Source organism: Microplitis mediator, chromosome 9 (genome assembly GCF_029852145.1).
Source record: "Microplitis mediator isolate UGA2020A chromosome 9, iyMicMedi2.1, whole genome shotgun sequence".
NCBI classification, from domain to species: domain Eukaryota; kingdom Metazoa; phylum Arthropoda; class Insecta; order Hymenoptera; family Braconidae; genus Microplitis; species Microplitis mediator.
Window position 1 is genome coordinate 15,286,864 of NC_079977.1, and position 16,588 is coordinate 15,303,451.

The 16,588-nt window shown below is 30.2% G+C and overlaps 1 protein-coding gene across 2 annotated transcripts in view; it reads left to right on the top strand.

Annotated features, from left to right (window-relative positions):
* Positions 1-15,304, top strand: part of LOC130674672 (transcription factor collier) — a 157,440-nt gene extending 142,136 nt beyond the window's left edge. Inside the window, exons 8-13 of one of the 2 annotated variants that reach the window (XM_057480070.1) lie at positions 2,456-2,588; positions 9,368-9,522; positions 9,605-9,731; positions 9,830-10,156; positions 10,280-10,591; positions 11,378-15,304. In XM_057480070.1, coding sequence (XP_057336053.1) covers positions 2,456-2,588; positions 9,368-9,522; positions 9,605-9,731; positions 9,830-10,156; positions 10,280-10,591; positions 11,378-11,526 — 1,203 coding nt within the window. In that variant the 3' untranslated portion in view covers positions 11,527-15,304. Of the gene's footprint in view, positions 1-2,455; positions 2,589-9,367; positions 9,523-9,604; positions 9,732-9,829; positions 10,157-10,265; positions 10,592-11,377 lie in introns of those variants that run through there. The other variant, XM_057480071.1, reaches the window with a different exon arrangement.
* The last annotated feature ends 1,284 nt before the right edge of the window (positions 15,305-16,588 follow it).

A 16,588-nucleotide genomic window follows, 5' to 3' on the forward strand; every position in this document is an offset into this window, starting at 1 on the left:
ATTGTTCATGAACACTAAAAAAATAGTAACATCGACATCCGTTTAATATGAAAACCGCATCCTGAGTTAAATTGAACATACAAAAACCTCACACCATGACTAGTCTTATACGTTTTTTTTTTTTTTTTTTTTTTTTTTTTATACAGATTTGAGTTTCGAAATTTAAGTAATTAATAACAAATTTTGTAATTATCGCAATGAAATTAATTAATCATCTACTTTCATTTGAAATATGTTAAATACTATTTAAAATAGATTTGTTCAGATAATAAAATAAAAATATTTGCATTTAAATATCTTCATATTTCAAAAATGAAAAATTATCGATGATTTTAATTTTAATATGAGCATTTGAAGTGTACATTTTTGGATTTACCACTCGTGTCTTATCTAACCTGAACTTTTTATTCTCTGTTACTACTTCGTGATAAACTTATAGTTTCATTTAAGAAAGCTTCAAAATCTAAATTTTGTAGCAAGTATATTTTAGGTCAACTAGTTCTTTTAAATTTTTCTGTTAACGATATTTCTGGAACAAATAATTTAATTTTGATGGTTGAGGTAGCATTTAATGCAGTGTATTGTTTTAGAGCTAATCTGAGATTTTGGAATAAATCCATGGAGAAGGTTAAAGTAATTTGAAGGATACATTTTTTTTTAAATTTTATTTTTAACTTCGAACATACTGTACTGATTAAGCTTAGTTATTCCCAGATTGTGGGAATTAATAAGCCGCTTCGAATGTTACCTCAATAACCTAAATCAGTTAATCCGTCCAAGAGTCATACTCTCTAAAAATGAATCAGTGAAATTCACTTCAAATTAGTTAATATTCACTGGGAACCAGCTATAAGTATAGCACTGGTTGTATTAGTGGTATACTTATAGCTGTAGAAATAGTGACTATCCACTGATTCCCGAGAATTTCACTAATTCATTTTTAGAGAGTAGAATATTTACATACACACGTACACACATGCATACACTCGGACATCATCTTGAAATTAGTCGGAATAGCTTTCTAGGACTTTAAACCATTGAGATCTGTTAAAAACTCAATTTTCAAAAATTGGACCGAAACCAATAACTTCCCTTAATTTTAAATTTTAAATTTTTTTAACAGGAAGCCAAAAAAACCTCAGCACTGTATTTCAAAATTTTTCTAATTCAAACTTAACTCAATGTTCTGATTAGTCACAACAAATTTATATTTTCGAATAGTAATCATTATATTTTCATAAAAAATTATGCTCTGATGTTTTCATTATGTGAAGAGTTTATGATTCGTACAAAATTGACAATTTTCATTCATTTTTTGTCATTTACGTTTCAAATCAAGAAAATCTTTCAAAATTACACAACAATAAATGTTTTTTTATCATCACAGTATTCTGCGTCTCCACAATTACGTAATGAATGGTACGGATTATATCGAGATATTATTAGTATATTCAATTCAAACTTCAGTGTGAAATTTTTTTTTTTTTAGCACAACGATTTATTGCCATCAACGATAGATAAATTTTAAAGTTGAGAACCTTTTGAGTGTTGAGTCTTTTTTAATATATTGGTAAAGATAGCGTAGTGTTAGTGAACTCGGAAACTTGTGTTATTCACAAGCTGGCAATTAGTTCAGCGCGCAGTATCAACGCTACCCTTTTCCTCTTTCTCTTTCACTCTCTCTATGTTTGTCTCTTTTAATCCTTTGTTTCTACTTAATCTTTTGTAAAACGATTTTGTGCAGTTTTCATTTAATCTGTAAGCACAACAACTGATAAATGAGTAAAAATCACTAAATATTAATTTTTGTTAAAAATTGAATATAAGTATGCTCAAATACTGAGTAAAAAAGTAAAAGGAAAATAACAAAAGAGAAAAACAAAAATTGTGTGTCAACTTTTTTCATGTAGCACGTACTTTTAAATATACACAGCTATAAAAACTGCGAGCGGAATTAAAATATTTACCGCGTACTTTCGAATCTCTTCCGGAATTGCTTATTGCCGAAAGTTGCAAATTAAAATTTTATTTTCCCCTTCTCTAAAAGTTCCTTATATTGAAGTTATGTTGGTTTTTTTGTTCATATAATAAAAGCAAAAATTATGTTTTAATAAATGTTTTTAAAATGATGATAATAATAGTAACGGAGAAAGTGCGACTAAATGAGATGCTGTGGATATTTATTTTTATTTTATTTCAATAACGTTTTTATTATTTAGTAATAAGATCATTTTCGAGTTGAAATAGAGATATTGAGAAAGTCAAATTGAAACTATTAATTTTCAAATTTATAAAACAATTCATCAACGGTTCGTTTAATGACAATAGAACGCATTAAGTTTGCTTATAAGCTTGTAGAACATCTAATTATCTCAGATGTTTATTTTAAATAATTTTCTACAGGTAATTTATTTTCCGATTGATCATGAACGATTTTATATATTTTTATTAATAGGTTATTATTTCAACACAAGTTGGAGTAGATGGTCCACTACTTGCTGTTTCGGATAATATGTTTGTCCACAATAACAGTAAACATGGACGTAGAGCTAAACGTTTGGACCCCAGTGATCATGGAGAGTATAATAGTAAGTGTAAATAACATAATTAGTGCAATACTGGTTAGAATATTTTCATTTGTATTTCAATTACAATTAATTTTTCTTGATACGTTAAGCGTTTAAAAATCTTTTTTTTTTTCCTTTATTGGACTACAATTAATTTTCGATATATCTTGTAGGAAGTAACATTTGCAGTAGTAAAAATGTAATTAAAAAGAAAAAAAGAAACACTCAATATTTTTAATCTGTTAAACATTTTCAAATTCTTACCCAACCTATTAAACTCGATGTATCGTACTCAAACTTGGTGAAACTATTTTTTTTTATTTATCATACCAAGTTATTAAAGGGTGAGAGTGAAAATTAAGTAATCAACAATTTTATTTTTAGCCTACCTAATACATATAGATACATAAATGTTCATTACTTATACGTGAGCCATATCCCGTCAGTTTATTAACATCAACTAAGTTTATAATGACAATTCATTTCGGTATGTTTGCAGAATTGATATATTGCACCGCAGACTGTATGATGCATTACAAAGGTGATTATACAATCTGATAATCAAGTTTAAGCGATTTTAAAACGAATTAAATAATAATTAAAATTGAGATAATAAGAGTAATTTTATTTGTGACCATGCATTTTAAAGATAATTTATTTTAGAGTTACTGAGTACATAAAACCTCTTATTTTCGAAAATGATATACGCATAGCTAGTCCCGCCGCTCATTATTGTTTGTTCCATAAGTAAACAACAAAATATTTTTTTGTCAGCAGGAAATTCAAAAAATGGCTAATTACGGTATGGGCTATTTTCAGATTAGTCTCTGGTTATGTTGTTGCAGGAGACTTTTTGTTAATAATCACTTTTCCCTACGGTTTTACCGCAAATTCTTTCTCGCTCTTCTATTACACTTCACAGCATAAAGCATATTCTGGATTATTCTGGACTATTTTCCAATTTGTTGCACACAATATTTTGTGCAATCCATTTTTCGAACTTTTATTTTATAAAAGGCACTAATTAATTAATGTGACAGGACCGAAGTCCACCCCCGTTTTACGGGAGGCCGTTTCTGCGCTCTTTTCGGGCATACACGCGATGCGGGGTATCCCTACTTTCGACCTAGACGACACTTAGCCGAAAAATATGATCGATTAAAGACTAAGGTGGACATTAACCAGAGGTATAATTAAAAAAAAAAATACTCCTTGCGCGTGGTACATAACCACAGCCGCCATGAGTCCATTCTTCTCTTGGGCGAAACACTACTACCATCTGAGGAAATAAAGAGACTCTGGTCGAAGTGGGCTTGGGAAGGCCTCCCGTGGTATCAGTTCCCTGTACTGGTGAACAGAATGCTTCGAGATAAATGCACGGTAAGAAATATTATGCGGATGTATGGTATCGAAGATTTTTATAGGTTATAAAATTGTATGCATAGATGATTCAACCATTGCGGGAATAGTAACATTGGCAATAGTTGTCGCGGACGCTGCAATGTCAGTATGGCCGTCAGGCCCATACTGCATTGCCGTATCCACATTGATTCTGGCCGATGAACATAGTCTAACGACATCTATATAGTTTTGGTGGTGATACGATAGTATACATTGATTGACACGCCGGAAATTATGGCGGAAAAAACTAGTAGCATTGTGCCCTCGGCATTGGAGTATGGGTCTCAGGGCCATGCTGTTTCGCCGTGCCTGCTATGCATACGTGTGAGCAATACAATAGCTCCAGTACTATACGGTATAGTAAATAACGCCATACTTCTGGGACTCGTTACAATACTGTCTTGAAATATTTCACATACTATTTTAGTATCTGTCTTGAGACCATACCAGCATGGTGTTGAACGCCATGCATTTCTTACCGTGTGGAGAGACACAACTTCTCATCATACCTTCAAAAGGGTTTTCTCCATTCAGTTTCTATCAAGCTATTATCCACTTCTTCCTGTGTGTTCAACAGTTACTGATGAATTTTCTACTTTCCGAGCCATTAGGCGCTTTGATTGTTTAAGCCAAATCAAAGTTTAGAGCAGTTTGGGGCTTATAGAAGGTACTATAAAGAAAGCAATGTTAACTCCTAATTTTTTAAGAATACTGCGCTTATAATACTGATCCTATACGTATTTGCTGTATTATAGCCACGCCACTGAGTAATAGATATCTTTCTATTATGTACCTAGGTACCACGTCAAAACTAACTTTATTGTTTCTATTTTTGTGAAATAAAAGTATGCATCCTAGAGTAATATTCTTGTAGTAGTGCCCTTTGGTTAACTGGTCAACTCTGCAGATAAGTCCCATAATTTCCCGCTGTTTTTGAGCTCCTTGACCTCGAAAAGATTGTTCTAATTCTTAGAACTCGAAAACAGTTGTTTCTGGATTTAAAGAACGAAAATTCCAGAAGACGATAATAATTAAGTAACAAGCTGTTTTTCAAATGATTGTTTATCATTATGCTTGATGAAACGACTGGATTTGAACGAAGGCAAGAGGAGAGTCAAAATTGGAGCGTTAAGAAAAAAAGGCGAACCATGTGACTTTTTTCTCTGATTCTACTTTTTTTGGTTCCTAATTATGTACTCAGTATCAATATTACCCGGTCATAAGAAAGTAGAAATTTGAAATGATTAGCGAAATGGGCCTCCCGAGAAATTGACAAAAAACGCCTATATGTATATATCCATATCTTTTTTTTTAATAATTATATAGGGAAAAGGGGGTGAAGTGGACATTATTTCGAAACAAAGTAATATTTTTGTTTAAAAATACTTACAGATGGTTTGTAAAAAAAGAATGAGTTGGTCAGTCCGAAGAGTAGGACTAATTAAAAATTTTAAGTAAAAAAAAAAATATTTCTTTATTTTATGTGTTTGTTGTCTGAATTATTTTATCAAAAACTAAAAAAATTTGAATCAGAGATAAAATGGGCCACTATTGAAACTTTATTGATTCATTAATTGAATTATCGCTCCTGATAGTAAGCATTTCTAGTCAGAAAGTTGGTGTCACTAGATAAAGACAAGTTGAATAGAAAGTTTGCCATAACTTATGTCTCATCAACTATTGCCCTCAACTCAAGTACAAGTTGACATCTTGTTGTCGTCAACTTCTTGCGTTTATTTTGGTGACGTCGAAGCAGTAAGTTATCAGAACGTTGCCACCAACTTGATGACAAGGGAGAATGAGCCTTAATTATCATAGATCAAATACAAAAAGTCCAATAAACAATCTTTTTTTTCGAAAAAAGCCCAATTTACTCAGATTTAGCTTCGTCTTAGTTCTCAATGAAATAATTCAAACAACTAAATCTTTGGAATAAAAATTTGTTCTTTGGAAAATTTGGAAATTGGCCTTACTGTTTGAGCTGATCAAGTTGTTTTATTTAGACTTTATGTAAGTTTAGACTACGCTCGTTCAAAGCAATCTCGTTAAAAATTACTTCCTTTATCACGCTTTTCCTTATAACCTTGAAGTTCCCGGACTTTTTCGGATGCTCAAATTACATGTCACGACGCATGCTATTAGCATCACTTATTTTTTGTTCAACTTTTCGCAGTACACGTGGTTTTTCCGAACAACTTTGATCGCGCGATGAGCTTCCCGCTGCTGTGTCAAATTTAACACGCTATCGCCAAATGTTTAACGGCAATTTTTGTATGTTTACTTACTTCCGAAAAATTTTTCTTGTATGAAATCTTAATATTTAGAAATTTTTTTATTAAGTAAATTCATTTTATGAAAATAAATAAAAAATGCAGCAAACCAGACAGAAATTTGTGGCGGAAACAAAACTTGGTATGGCGTGGTGCCGCTTTCTCGAGTCTTTCAAATGTTCAACTTTTGATAGATTTCTAAAATATTTTCATACTTAGTTGCGCTAACAAGTTGATTGGTTATGTCAAATAATGTTTAAGAACTTGTTCATAGTGCGAACATGAGTCAAAGAATTAATTCGTTGTAAATTTGGTTTGATTATCCCCTGTTTTCCACAACTTAAGGAAACTAAAAGAAAATCATAACCGTTACCAAGCGTTTCTTTGATACTTTCCGGAAGAGTATCAGTTTTGGTGTAAATACAGTTGTTTTTAGTCCAGATATAGTTATATCTGATTAGATCTCACGAGATATACGCAGATCTAACCAGATATAAACAATTTTCTATAAAAATAAGATATGTACATTATTATATCTGAGCAGATATAATGTCTGATTATGTTCAATGTTGTATTTAGTTCAGATATAGTTTTATCTGATCGGATCTTACGAGATATAAGCTAATCTGACTAGATATAATCATGTCTGATACCGAATCTAGCTCAAATCTAATTATATCTGATTAGATCTGACCGGATATAACCGGTGGTTGGCCAGATATAATGAGATCTGATCAGCTATAATTATATCTGGTCAGATCTAAATCATTCTTCTCGAGTATTTAAGTATGTACATCAAATTTCATTTTTTGCACATAGAAAAAATAAAAATTACGTAATCAAATCTATCGTAATACGAAGTAAGTTCTTAAGTCATGTCTGATCATATTTTTTTTCGTTGCTGGTATTCAAAGCCCGATAACTTTTTAGCCGTTAGGATTACGATAAAACTATTTCAAACTTTTCTTGCAGAGAATTAAATTTCCTATAAAAAAATTTCCATCAAAATAGGAAAAAAGTTTTTCGTAGTTTTAACTGAAGAAAACGAAAAAAAAAAAATTTCCATATGCTATTTATATGGAAAAACAAAAAATGATTGAGCCCTTCGTAGAATTGAAATATCACGCTGGCTTTTGGTGAGAATTTTCTTTATACCTTACAGAAACTTTTGATATGATGGGACTTGAAAAAAAAAAAAAAAACTGTTTTCTTTGGACCACTCTAATATATATATAAACATTCGTATACATGAATGTAAAGCAGTAGTAGGCTAAAATATAAAAAGTCGTAGCGCAATTCAGCAAAGTTTGGTATAGGCTACGCATACAAACGGCTTATATTGTTCATCCCCTTCTGTATAATACTCTTACGTTTCCTCTTAGTGTGCGCTCCTAAGACAAGATGTAAATCAATGAAAAACGTTGTTGGCACTGGGGTGACGCTAGTGGCGATGGCAAGAATAGTAAAAATCCTGACGGTACAGAAGAATTTGAACGATCCACCATTCTTATTTTTTTGTGAGGTTCTCAAGACTTTTTTGTTTTTTACCTAAAAAAATTTTTAACTTACTTTTATTGCCTCTTTGCATCAACGCTACTTTCTAATTTTTTTTTCTATCTGCTATATCAGCATCGAAAGAAAGGGAGTAAGAAAGAGAATGTGAAATTGTTGGACGTCTTCTCAACCTCTTTCTGGGTTTTCGCGCGTTGGTTCGTGAATGCTAAGTGAGAGCTATCTTCAAGTCATCCTGTGTTTTACTCTCTTACAGTCACGCACGGGCTTGGAAGTCAGAATAGCAGGCCTGCTATATTGTTACTGAACTTACATCTACTAATGCCACTCTTGCCACAACCACCATCACAGTCATTGTATACATGTATATTACTCGCAGAGAATTTAATTGTGACAATTATCCAATAATTTTAGGTAATGATGGGGCAACTCGATATTCTTGAGAATTATTTTATTTGTTTCAGTAATTTTTAAAAAAATTTTATTAGAATATACCCTAAAAGATAACTCTTTAACTATGCCTATCTACAATAAAAAATAACTAAAAAAAAAAAAATAGCTGCTGTAGAAAATTTTTCAATTTTCATTCGGAAATTCCAGTCTTTTTGATACTTCGTATTATACCGCATGTCAATTTTCTCAGAAATCTTTTAAGTTTTAGTTTGTCCGGAAAGGTTCAGCTTCTTTTGTTCATTCTAGTACTGATAAGTTACTATGAATTGCGTGATATAGCGTAACCGAGATTCTGTATGCATAGCAGAGAATTTGACGGTGTTTTTTTACATTAAAAATTGAAGCCAGCTTTTCGAGTAAATGTCAATGAAATTTTGTTAAAAATTACTGAAATAAATAGTATGACTCTCCCGAATATCGAGTTGTCCCACCATTAACTCAAATTTTCGGGTGATTCTTACGATAAAACTCTTTAAGTGTTCATACATGAGCACTATAAATTTTCACATGGGGTAAAGGTACCGTGTTTGGCCACTTTAGAGCCGGTCTTGGGCACTTGAAAATTTGAAATAAAATAATTTGTAAAAGACGCAACGGCATAATCAATTTCTAAAATGTGCAGAAAGATAGTTTTATCTCATTGTTATAATAGAAATTTTATTTAATAGGTGTTCATTAATTAAAATAGAGTATTAAATGTCCAAAAATGGATCAGTGGCCACGAATGGTATTTCTACTTTAAGACATTATTGAACTTCTTGCAAATGACCCTATGCCTGAAATCATAGCTGTATTTATTATTATTATTATTTTTTATTTAATTGGCCATAAAGTCGAAGCTTCTTGCGGCCATCCCTTAATACAATATAACATAATAATAGCATAGTATACAAAAGGGTATTTAGATAAAACGTTTTCTTAGGGAGTTACATAAAAAGAGTGCTTGTATCGAAACAAATTAGGTTCGACGAAATTATCAACGAAAAATATCGTCATTATCGAAAGGCGACGACAATGAACATCAAATTTTAAAAAGATTTTAGGCAGACTATTAAATTACACTGTTGAATTTCAAGTTCCTTACATAATGTCATGACAAAATTTTGATCGAGAATTAATATTTACCTATGTTAATAGTTTCTTATATTCTTTGTTGCATATAAGGTTTATATCCAGCATTACCGTTGCAAACTCCTTGTATAAAAGCAATATCTCCTAGTGAAGGTTGGACTTCAGGCGGATCAACGGTAATCATTATTGGAGAACATTTCTTCGATGGATTACAAGTAGTTTTTGGATCTATGTTGGTTTGGAGTGAGGTAAAAGAAAAGATGATTGACCCGTTTATAACCATCTCTAGATGTATGGTTTTATAACTCTTTTTTCTTTCTTTTGATTTAGCTAATTACGGATCATGCTATTAAAGTTCAAACGCCACCACGACAAACGCCTGGTGTAGTCGAAGTGACGTTGTCGTATAAAAGCAAACAATTTTGTAAGGGTTCACCAGGAAGATTTAATTATGTTTGTAAGTAAATTGCAGTGATATTGAATGTACATCAAACAAATAAACGAAAAAAAAAATATATTAGAAATAATCATATTATTATTGTTGACGATATATAGCTCTGAATGAACCAACGATTGCTTACGGCTTTGATAGACTACAAAAATTAATTCCACGCCATCCGGGTGATCCAGAAAAATTACCAAAAGAAATAATTCTTAAAAGAGCCGCTGATTTAGCAGAAGCTCTTTATAGTATGCCAAGAACAACATCAGCAGGTAATTCAGCAATCACTGGTGGAGCACCAAGAAGTCCAGGCTCAAATCATGTACCTGTACCTACATCCAGCTCTGCCAATACATCTTTTAATTCTTATACAGGTCAATTGGCAGTTACTGTACAACAACAAGAGAATGGTAGTAGCAGTACAGCGAAATGGACTGATGGTATGTTGATATATTTTTTTTTTGTATTATTTTTTTTCTAAATGTTTACACCACATTCTCGGATAAAGAGCCATGGGATACTCATGTGAATTCATCTCTGACCGGGCAGGTTTCTATTTTTAGACGGAAACACTGTGAGCACGGGAGCTAGTGGTGGTGAAAGAGGAGGAGGTGGGGGAGCAAGTAGTAATACCAGTAGTAGCAGCAGCAGTAGTAGCAGTAGCGGCAGCGTAGGTGGTAGTATTGACACATATCGACAAAGTAGTAGTGCAAGTCCAAGAGGAGTAACAAGCAATAGCAGTGGAGGTAGTGGAGCTGGTGGTGGTAGCAGCTATTGTGGAAGTACTGCAAGTACACCCCAAAGTTATACGACTGGTGGAAATTATTCAGCTGTTGTTAATCCGTACACTATCAGTCCAACCTTTTACACTTCTCGTAAGTATACTTATTACTTGTTGAATATAAAATTATAGAGTTTATTGGTACATCCAAAACTGAAAACTCAATAAAGTTTTAATACATTTGTGCATAATAAGATTTCTTCAACAGAAAAATTAAAGAAAAAAATTTCAAGGGTGGTCATATTATGCACAACTGTGAATGAACAATCAAATATACATTTTTTTATAATTATTCATAATTTTATTTCATCTTGATGAATGTTTAATAATTATTCTAGTTTTCAATGAAATCACTAAAATTAGCTCTTACTATTAATTAATAACACGTTACTGTAAACAAACAGTAATTGATTGAAAATAAACTTCCATTCGTAATATTAGTATTTTTGAATTGTAAATTGACAAAATAAAAACCTTCACTTTTTTTTTGATAAAAATTTAATTCTTACACGGATTAGGTTCAACAGAGGTAGATGATTTACTAAGAAATATGTAAATGAAATTAATGCAGAACCACAGATTATAATTTTTGAATAAGATCACGGACTTTTAGAATTAATAGATTCAAAAGAGCAATATTGCAAACGCAGACAGTCTATCAACAAATTTATCTTTGAATTGTTTGAAGCATTCGAAATAATTATTGGGATATTTTAGTCTACATCCTCTAGAGTGAACTGGTCTTAATTTATGTGATAAATAAATTATAATTTGTTATGGATATTTCCCTATTAATCGTCATTTTTACTTACTTTTCTTTACTACTATTGCATCTTAATATCATTTTCATGTTTTTTTCTTTAATCTTTTATCATTATAGCACACGAGCAATACGGCATTTTCTATTCGCCTGGTGATGTGGGAGGAGGGAGTGCATTTGCCCCCGTTGTCCGACAACCAACAACCACCGCTTCAGTTGCATCACCGCATTGGTCCACACAACATCATCTTGCCACAGCTGCTCAGTAAAGTGTTGCGCGTGTGTTAATGACTACATACTATATGAACATACCGTATACCAACAATGAAAGAACTACTTAAACGAATGCCTTTGCTAAGTTTATACGAAAATGACAAAAAGTAATAATATTTACTTCAAAAACGTAAAAACTTAGGCAATGTGTTTTACATATCAATATGAAATTATATAAGTTATTAATATTTCAGAAAAAATGAACGACATTTTGATGAACTATAATAAGTTATGAATTAACGATGTACATTGTATGTAGTGATGCTGGTAATGGTAACGGTGATTGTGACATAATGAAAAATGAAAATTTACGATAAGATTTATCTCGCTGCTGCTATTGTTGTTAGTCTGATTGAATAAGAATTTTAAAAACTTAACTTGGTGCACTGCAAAAAATTATCATTGATCCATTTATATTTGATCTAATTTTATATTTTCTAGTAGTTATGTATTTATGGTCTGATGGAAATGTTGAAGTTTAGAAAAAAATAAAAAAACCAACCCTAAAGCAAGACAGGTTATTTTAATAATTTCAACATGTATTTTTAAAATTAATAATTTTGCTCAGCATGTATATTCATGATTATAATCCACATACACGGAAATAAATTTATGGTAACCGTTCCTAGTACGTGTATGAAATATCGTCCCATACCCTTATGGTAATGATTACTTGGAATTATGGGATATAGGCCCATACTTTCTGGAAAAAGTTCCCATAAGTATGGGAACAATTCCCATAATTATGGTAACAGTTTCCATATCACATGTGAAAGAATTGTGGTAATGATTACCATAATATTATAGTAACGGTTACCATATATATAGTAATGGTTACCATAATGTTATGGTAATGGTTACCATAATATTATGGTGAGGATTACTATAATATTATAGTAATGATAACTATAATATATATGGGTGCCGTTCCTATAATCAATATTTCAAAAAAACCGGTTACCGTGCATTATGGGAACCATTCCCATAATATATTGTAATTGTTACCATAAATTTCTCTCCGTGTACTAAGATATATATAATATTTCATGGAAATTCAAAGACTCAAAACTAGCGACAAAATGGTTAAGAGCCGCGTAGATCTATAATGATTGACCTCAATCTACGTGGATCTATATAATTCTACAGTTTAACGTAGACCTGAATTATTGTTTCCGAAAATCAAAATTAAAATGTAGAAATCAAAATTATCAGGATTTAATTTATAAATGTTTGTACACGGAAAGAATTTTAGTATAAATACTGCCAAGTTGTTTACTCTAAAAATTACTCTAAATCGAGTAATCTTCGACCATTACGACTTTCTACTTTTGACTCTTTCAGTGAGTAAAAATCAATCAGATTAATTTTTACTCACAATTACGAGTAAAAATTACCCCTAGCAACTATCTAAATAAATTTTCTCTAATTCAATTTTTATTCGTAGGTTATGATAAAAAATTGATGATTCATTTTATAAAATTTACATTGAATTAAAATAAAAATTACAATTAATAAGTTTGAATTTCTATAAAAAATGTAAAACCATCTAATCGCATTAGAATATGACTTAAAATAAATATTTTGTAAAAGAAAACAAAAATTACTCGTATTGTGTTGAAAGAGAAAAGATGAAAAATTATTTTTAATTTTAAAATAAATATTGTTATAGAGATAAACCCTATCCTAAAATTCCCTAGAATCGCCTCAAATGCGACAAAAACCGCATAGAAACCAATACACTCTATAGGATTCTATACGGTTTTCGTCGCATTTGAGTGGATTCTATGGGAATTTTTGGATAGGGAAGAGATCGTCTTTTTTCCTAGCATACGTTTGTGTGTGTAAAATGTATACCACTTTAACTGCTGTTAAAGAATTACTCACTAGTAGAGTAAAACATAGTCTGGTAATATTAATATTTCAACGAAAAATATTAAAAGTTGGAATAAAAAATACTAATTTTTTGGAATGGCCCAGGATTACTCGAAATTGCAGAGTAATTTTCATCAAAAAATTCTATCCGTGTATGCACATATGAATATAGATGTATGTATATGTATGTATATTACTTATGTATACTCAAACTGTCAAATAAAATCAATTTTTTTTTCGGTCCAAAATTACGTTGAATATAGCATCTAAAAAATTGCGTACCAAGTTAGGCCCTCCAACTCGAATATAAAACGCGTGCTCACTTAAACAAGATTTCGCAGTTAAATAAAATAGGAAAATTTTCTTTTAACATTGAAACTTTATAACTCATTAACGGATCAATAAATTAAAACGATCATAACATATTTTTGTAAAGGATCCAACGCTCTACAAAAAAAGTCTCATATAATTTTTTGATAAATCTATCCTGTAATTTTTATACTGTAATATAAAAAAATTATTAATTAACATTTTTTGATTGAAAAAAAAAAAAAAAATGATCTAGAATAAAGTTCCTATGACATTTTGCGGTAAGACTAGTAGTTTTGCTGGAAAAGTAAAAAACACGAAAATTTTAGCATACTTTTGAATTAAAGCTTAGATGACTATTGAACGGTTAGATTTATCAGAAGATTTTAAGACTCTTTTCGTAGAGCATGTAATTTTCTACAGGAATATGTTATGGTCATTTCAATTTATTGATTCGTTTACGAGTTATGAAATTTCAGAGTTAAATAAAATTTTGTCTATGCCTTTTAAATGGAAAATCATATTTAAGCAAGCGCGCATTTTGCAATTGAGCTGGAGGGTTTAACTACCCTAGTGGCATTATTGATCAATGCTGGAGCAAATCTTGAGCAAGTCAAGGAGAATACAGCGAAATATTACTTCTATATATACTGTGATTTCAAGATCTTGACTGAGATACCTACGAGGGCAATTGGTAACCAATTATTCGTATGTTGCATCCAACGTAATTTTCGTATGGGCCTGAAGAAAAAAATATTGATTATAATAGAGTCTATTTGTTAGTAACACTCGAATTAATTAATACGTCTTCTAAAACTGACGCTTTTTTTAACCTTGCGGTCTGTTTTGTTTCATTATTTCTTGAATGTGAAAATAGAATAACAAAAATTTTACTCTTAATTGAATAAGATGTTATAATATGCAATGTTAATCGAGTTGAGTTTTATAAATGTAATTTAAGTCCACGCAACTTAAGTTATTATTATTCACTAAAATATGTAAGTGTGTCTTCATATTAAATGCAAAACTTCCGTTAGGCAAAAATTTTATGAAATTCATGACCTATTTTTAAAAATTATTTGAAGTTAAATTAATCTTTAATTTAGGGTATTTGCGTTAATTCCATTTTTTACTAAAAAATTATTTTTGCAGTCTATTTATTGAAAAGAAAAAAAAAAAAAAGAAACAAACATATCGCCTATTAGTCATAAATACAGGACCTTATATAGTTCTTAGGTGGAAAAACCACAAAGACAAAATTAATTGTGAATTTCACCAAAAATAATTAAATCAATTGATCGAATACCAATAATTATTACCTTAAATTAAATTATTGTAAATTGTAAATTATCTGTAAATATTGTTATAGTGTAATTAAGGATCTTAAAAGTAAAAATACTCGAAAATTAATTCTGAATAAAAATAAATTTAAAGAAATATCATTCTTAGATTAAAGTATGTAATTATTTTTATCATTACTTCAAGTAAAATTAGAAAATTAGATGAAAATCTTTTGTTAATATACTTTTCTAGTTAGACCAACAGATTTGTTAATAAAATATAATATTGCGAAGAAAGTAATAAAATAATAACAATATATAAATAAATGAATATATATATATATATATATATATATATATATATATATATATATATATATATATATATATATATATATATATATATATATTAGACTGATTCAAATAAACCGACTACTTTTTTTTTTTTTTGTAATCTCGCATTGAAATATCTTCAAAGTACCGAATAATTTGTAGCTAACTAACTAATTAATGGATTTTTATGTGCGATAAATATTCTTATAGAAAATCGATCGCTCTACAAGAAATGTCTCCTATCATTTTTTGATAAATCCACCTGTTCAGAGTTATTTGAACTTAACGTCAAATTTATAGTAAATTTTGAGATCTTTTTACTTTTCCGGCGAAACTATCAGACTTATCACAAAATGTCACAAAGGATTTTTGGTAGGTGAATTTATTCCTGACAAATCATTGTGAATAAAGTTTTTCGAAATTTCACATTGTTTTCTAGTTATTTCCATTTTGATGTCAAGCTCTTAAAAAATCAAGTTTCTGATTGATTTTAAGATCTTGACACTAAAATAGAAATAACTAGGAAACAATGCGGGATTTCATAGAACTTTATTCGTAATAATTTATCAGAAATAAAATTACCTACAAAAAAGTCAATGTGTCATTTTGTGATGAGTATGATAGTTTCGCCGAAAAAGTCAAAAGATCTCAAACTTTACTATAAATTTGACTTCAAGTTTAAATAACTTTTAAACAGATGGATTTATCAAAAAATGAGATGAAACCTTTTTTTTAAAGCGTTCGATTTCCTACAAAAATATTTCTTGTGCATAAAAATCCGTTCATTGGTTTGTGAGCTGAAGAATTAAAAAAAAAAAAAGTTTTATTCCCGTGTTATTTAAATGGAAAATAAAAATCTGCGATGCATGACCTCTAAATATCAAAATTAAGAGCTCTGGTTCTCATAGGCGTCCTTTGTTGGTACTCTGAAGATATGTCAATGCGGAATTTCAAAAAAAAAAAAAAAAAATAGTCGATTCATTTGAATCAGTCGATATACAGATAAAATAATATTATAACATCACAGCAAGTCCAAAGTGAATGCAACACAACCTTTAGACAAAAAAATGTATACGATAAAATGAATACATGTATACAAAAAAAATAAATAATAATAGTAATTATCATAGTTATAATAATAATGATAAAAATATTAATACTAATAAAAATTCTTGATTACTTAGAAAAAACAGGACTTAAATAATGGTCGATTGTAAAATTTTACATTGTACGGCAAGCGTGATTGTCGTAAAAAAATAACTAC